The sequence below is a fragment of the Mercurialis annua genome, linkage group LG2 (genome assembly GCF_937616625.2).
Source record: "Mercurialis annua linkage group LG2, ddMerAnnu1.2, whole genome shotgun sequence".
Taxonomy (NCBI): Eukaryota; Viridiplantae; Streptophyta; class Magnoliopsida; order Malpighiales; family Euphorbiaceae; genus Mercurialis; species Mercurialis annua.
In genome coordinates, this window is record NC_065571.1 from 39,793,819 (window position 1) to 39,799,446 (window position 5,628).

Below are 5,628 nucleotides of genomic sequence, written 5' to 3' on the forward strand. Positions count from 1 at the left end.
TGAAAGACGAATATGGCTTTGTTTTCCCATGATCGAGTTTGTCTTGATAAAGGCGATTGAAGGGTCGGAGGAGAGCGATTGCGGGATCAGAGGAGGGTGGTGGTGGGGTCGGAGGCGGTTTTCATGTTAGAATTAATATGAAAAAATTAGTAGCATTTGTAATTTGATCCGCCTAATGAGCATTTTGGCTCATTTGCATATTTTTATATGTTGATCAAATGTATTTTGATCTATAGGACTATTTATTTCTTTATGAAATTTGTTTTAGCTAGAGAAATCACTTCATCGTTTCAATGAGAATAAATTAGTTATGCATAATCTATTGAACAGTAAGAACCGACAATGTCTTATCATTAAATGGTTAGACATGCTGTCACATTCATATGATTGTCACAATCAATGGTTTAAATAAAAGAATTTGATTCGTATAAATGGGTCTAAACACCCCATGATTTTACAAATTTCATCTCATAATGAAAACAGAAAAGAAATGAATAAATGAATTTGACAAGGTAAAAAGAAAGAATGGCAAAGAATCTCTATATCATCTTTACTATTCACATGAAAGAATTTAAATAAAGTTAGAAACTAACTGATCTCTGTCTAATTCACACTTTATCTACTGCTGCCATTAATGTCGTTCCAGCCCTGCGTTATCGAATGCGGAAGGCTTCTTTGCATCAAACTCCCCTTTTCAAGTAGTGGTGAAGCAATTGTTTCCCCCATCGCACTCGAAATACTTTGGCTGAATGTTCCGATGCTCCTCGAATGAAAGATCCTTCTTGGAGACAAGTTCACTTGCTCCAAAGCTCGAAACTGAAGCTGCGACGGATAGTCTCTAACGCAACCGATCCGTGGTCCTGCTCCTGTCGTCCATTTACAAGACAACTGCCTACCTAATTGAAATGTCTCTGTTCCTTTCTTTGAATTGATCCTTTGAAGAATTGCTTCTTCCGGAATGTTTTCGACTTCATTATCTTCCTGATCTTGATCATATTTATCTGCAGACGCATTATTTCCACTTAGTCCAGCCGTCTGATTTTCACTCTCTATGGTCTGAAGCAATTCATCTGTTTTCGGAATTTCAAGCCGTCCCGGCTTTCGCGCTTTCAGTACCGCATCATCAGACTCGTCTTGTGCTAAGTTTTCAGCATTAATTTCTTCAATCTCAAAATCATTCATTGTTTGCATCAAGTCCTCTTCGGAAGAATGGTTTCTCAAATGTCTGCTGCTTCTTATCTTATCAGATCCATCTTCCTCGTCGACTGGAGTTGTCTGAAACAGCGGATAAAAATAAAGTTTGTCAGCCTATGATATCTCAATTTTTGCATCTATGTTTCAGTGCCTTGAGGATTAAAACGGACAAAGTAATCTTTTTTTATAGTTACCTGTACATTAGTAAGATCCACATTGTTTTGTCGGAGGAATGAAAGGAAGTCTTTGAAATTTTCTTCTGTAGGCCGATAATGTCCGCTGTGAGGCCAAACCGCCTGATCCAAAATTCAAAACAAAATCATCATTAACAGACCATCATAACTTCAGTAGGAGGTGATCAAAACAAAATTGCAAATAAAAAGAATCATACAGCCGAAAACCCTTTTGAAACTACTAAATGTTATTATATTATAACATATTCTCATAAAAAGAATCATATTCAATTTTTTCATTTCAGCATTTCCGTTTCTATTCAGCATAAGATACGATGTTAGATCAATACCTTAAGAATGCCACTTTCGATGATTAATCTACCAGCAGCTATTGTGACTCCTCCAGCCAAGAAGCTAGAATGCTGAAATTTTCCTTTATTTTTCTGGCCGACATATAAAGTCATTGATGTACTAAGAACAAAGATCCACTTGGCATCTGTAGTCGTTTGCACAAACTCGCCCGTCTGCTTGTAAATAAATTTCCCATCTTCCACAATAACTTCATAGCACATCCTTTCGATCTGTAAAAGTAAAACAAATCTTTCAATTAAACACTAAACTTAGAAAATAACATTAACTGATTGTTTCGACAAGTTAATGAGAACTTACCGGACCAAGGTACTTGATGCACTGCTGTTGAAGTTTTGGCCGAGGGCATTTTTCAAGGTTTATTTCTTTGCCTTCTCCTATATCTAGCCTGTGGTTTAAGACATAGTTTATGTAAGTTCACATTCAAATTTTAATTGGTTAACCAAAAGGGTTCAAGCAAAGGGAATTACCAATAAAAGAAAGGTTCTCTGCTCATCGAATGAAGCCATCTGCAATAATAGAAGTGTAGATTGTGTCCGTAGCGATGGCGTGGATCAATCTATGATTGCAACAAAATACATTTTAGGATTCATGTTAATAAGAGGAAATAAAAAATGATAAACATATTTGTTTGGGTATCAATTTCAATGTACTTACTGCTTCAAGCCAATGTTGTAAAGCAAGTTTTCGAGCTTTGTCGTTCTTTGATAAACCTTTCCCAACCTTGGCAGCTCTTGTTCTTGCTCTCGACCAACGTGACATAGCAGTTTCGTGTTTTTCGATATCAAAGAATGATATTGAACTGTGTTTGAGTTCGGCAAAATCTAAGAGTTTCCACCTGTAATAACCCATAATTGCATCAGAAAAATATAGATCGTTCTCAAACTATTATAAAAAACGAAAGCATTGGATTCCGAAAAATACATACCAGCTCTGCTCAACAAGAACTGCACAATCCGCTAACTTTCTTCTGGTTCTAAAGCTTTTGTACACTTTCTGTAATTTCACTGCTGCTTCGTGTTTCGGGTATGACGGATCGAAAATATGCGATTTTTCGATCATTTCTACATCTTTAATTAAGCTTCGAAATTCACTTGGACTAACACTAACTGATGTAGCATCCTTTTCTTTATTTGACAAAGGATCTCTCTGCATCAACATTCTATTTTCTAATTCTCCTCCTTTAAAACTAACAGATTTTTCGACCATCATTTTTCCGGAACCTAAAGATTTCAATATCAAGGGCTCCAAATCCTGACTACGGAAACTAACGGATCGAGCAGGAGTTTTCACTTCATGCTCTCCAAAGGTAATAGATTTGACGGTTATAGATTCAATTGCATTTTCACAACCACCACATTCGGCAAATGGGAACGAAAAAAGTATTCCCATTCGACAAAGATTTGGGTTTGTATCAACCTATATGATCTGAATTCCTGCAGAACATAACAAAGATGCAGAACACAAGTCAATGTCAAGTTTAATGATTCATTACATTTTATTACAACAAATTAACTAATGGAAACTCTTGTCACTACATTTTTCAAATTAATACGAGGAAAACAAAACCATTGCAGAATCTTTTTAAATATTTAACCAAAAGATCCATTATAATATTAAAAAAAACCCCAGAAATGAACATTTGATGACAACCTATCCAATGTAATAAATAAAGAACCCATTTTATAATAGAAATTGATCTAAAAAACCCATAAACAAAAAACCAAATTCTTGATTATCAAAGGCAAAAATGAAAAGAAGCAGCATTTTTACCATTATTGTCGGTTCTTTTTTTAAAAAAAAAATTCTGATTGAAGAGAACAATATAACGAAAAAAAAAATGAAAGTGAGTAAAAAACAAGAAAAACATCCTGATTTTACCTTGAATTGTGGAGCTGAAATATCCCAAGAATGGGAAGAAAATCCGGTTTTACAGGGCAGGGTTTGGTTTGGATTATGAAACAAATTTTCAGTTATTGAGATAATCTGAATTTCTGTTTTGTTGAGATTGGATTACAAAAACTAAAATGCCATTCATTCACTTTATATTTATAGAAAAAGAGAGAGACTGAAGAGAGAAAGCGAGTGTATTTTTCCGACCACGTGGAATGGACTATTGGTGGGAAGCTGTCATTTCAAAATTGTTTTTTACATACTTCTAAAAAAAACAATTGTTTTTACGTTGACAAAAGGTAAAAATAAAATAAAATTGTTGTTTGTCCAAAAATATACTTAAACACTTAAATTATTTAAAAACAATCTAGCACTTATATTTTCACAACAGAATAATTAGCCCTCTATTATTTTTAGATCGCGAAAATAATTTTTTCTTTTAAATGAAATAGTTAACGGAGTCAGATTTATTAAAAAGAGATTTAAAAATATTTTTAATATTTTTCAAAATGAAGGGTTAAAGTAAGATATAGAAAACTCTTTTTCTTAATCAAACCTTCTTTTTTAGCTGCAGCTATTCCACCATCGCACCATTAACTTTGTCTTCTCCACGTTGCCACAGCAGCGGCTCCAACGGACAAACACACACCTGCCGCTCCGCTGTTCTTTCGACAAGTTCTTAAAAGGATCAGACTCGTCTTCTCCAGATGAAGAAGACATACTGGGTCGTCTGGGTTATATATTAATTACCAATAACTTTTTAAAATCAAAAACCGTAAAAAATATCATTTTCACAAAACAAAATCAATTTTAAAAACAATAATAAATATTTAATTTAACACAAATGAATATTATTATTTCATAAAATCCACCTCCGCTTTTTAAACACATTTATAAATTAATAAAATTAAAAATTAATAAAACACACCTCCGCCACTTCAAAAAAAAACCAAGATCTGAGTTAGTAAAAAAAAATTATTATTATTAATTATTGAATTTAATGAAGACGAAGCTTTTTTTATATCATAAATAACATTAGGGTCTAATTAGAAAATAGGTTAAAAATAAAGATTTATCTTGGACTTTTATCCAAATAAAAAGAGGTCAATTTAATACTTTAGGTACAATTGAAACATGAAAAGGCAAATTAAGATAGAATTAGAGAAATTTTTACGTCAGGTATATTTAAAAAGGGGTTAAAGGTGAGGGGGTTTTAAGTGATTACTTCTCTTAAATTAGAATATAAATTTTTAATTATTATATTATGTTTGTTAAAAATATTTATATAAATTAATTGAAAAATATTTTAATATATTTTTAAATAATAAGTTTATTTTACCAATGAGCTATAATTCAAATGGTATACGCGCTAGACAGGAGACTATTAGATCGTGAATTTAATTTCTCCTACAAAGGCTTCCTCTCCCCAAAAAAATAATACTAAATTTATTATGTTTTTATGTCTAAGTAGTTAGAAAAAAGTTGGTTGAGCTGAAATTGTTTAGTATGTGCCAAGAAAACCCCTAAATTAGCGAGTGTGAGTTTTGTATGTTTGTCTCAAAAAATAGTTATTCTACGTATCTCTATCTTGATGAGAAAAAAAAAACTCTAATTAATGTTCAAATTTAAAGTTGTTCATTTTATGTTTATTTGAGATAAATATTAGACATATCTTTTATCTAAATTTTGTTATATTTTAAATAATATATTAAAAATCAAACTCAAAATCTAACACATATTATTAAATTTTCCTCATTTTTTGAGAGAAGAAATTTTTATTATAATTTGTTTTGGTGAGGATATTTCCATAGAGTTGATAAAATTACTTTTAGAACATACTCCCCCCGTTTTTTTTTTATTTGTCTATAAATAGTTGTCCATTTAAAAATCTCATGTGATATTAACTATACTTATCTTTCAAGTTTATCCATCTCTAATAAAGGACTCTATGTTTTAATTTAAAAGACATTTATTAACTAATAGGGCTATATTAGTAGTA

The 5,628-nt window shown here is 31.8% G+C and overlaps 1 protein-coding gene across 1 annotated transcript; it reads right to left on the reverse strand.

Annotated features, from left to right (window-relative positions):
- Positions 1-403: 403 nt before the first annotated feature.
- LOC126666633 (IQ domain-containing protein IQM2) lies at positions 404-3,791 on the reverse strand. The gene is made up of 8 exons (XM_050359463.2): positions 3,618-3,791; positions 2,665-3,172; positions 2,394-2,574; positions 2,207-2,295; positions 2,037-2,124; positions 1,718-1,948; positions 1,389-1,490; positions 404-1,275 (listed from the first exon to the last, which is right to left on the reverse strand). The coding sequence occupies exons 2-8, from the start codon at positions 3,126-3,128 to the stop codon at positions 616-618; spliced, it is 1,815 nt and encodes a 604-aa protein (XP_050215420.1). The 5' UTR covers positions 3,129-3,172; positions 3,618-3,791; the 3' UTR covers positions 404-615.
- Between the last annotated feature and the right edge of the window lie 1,837 nt (positions 3,792-5,628).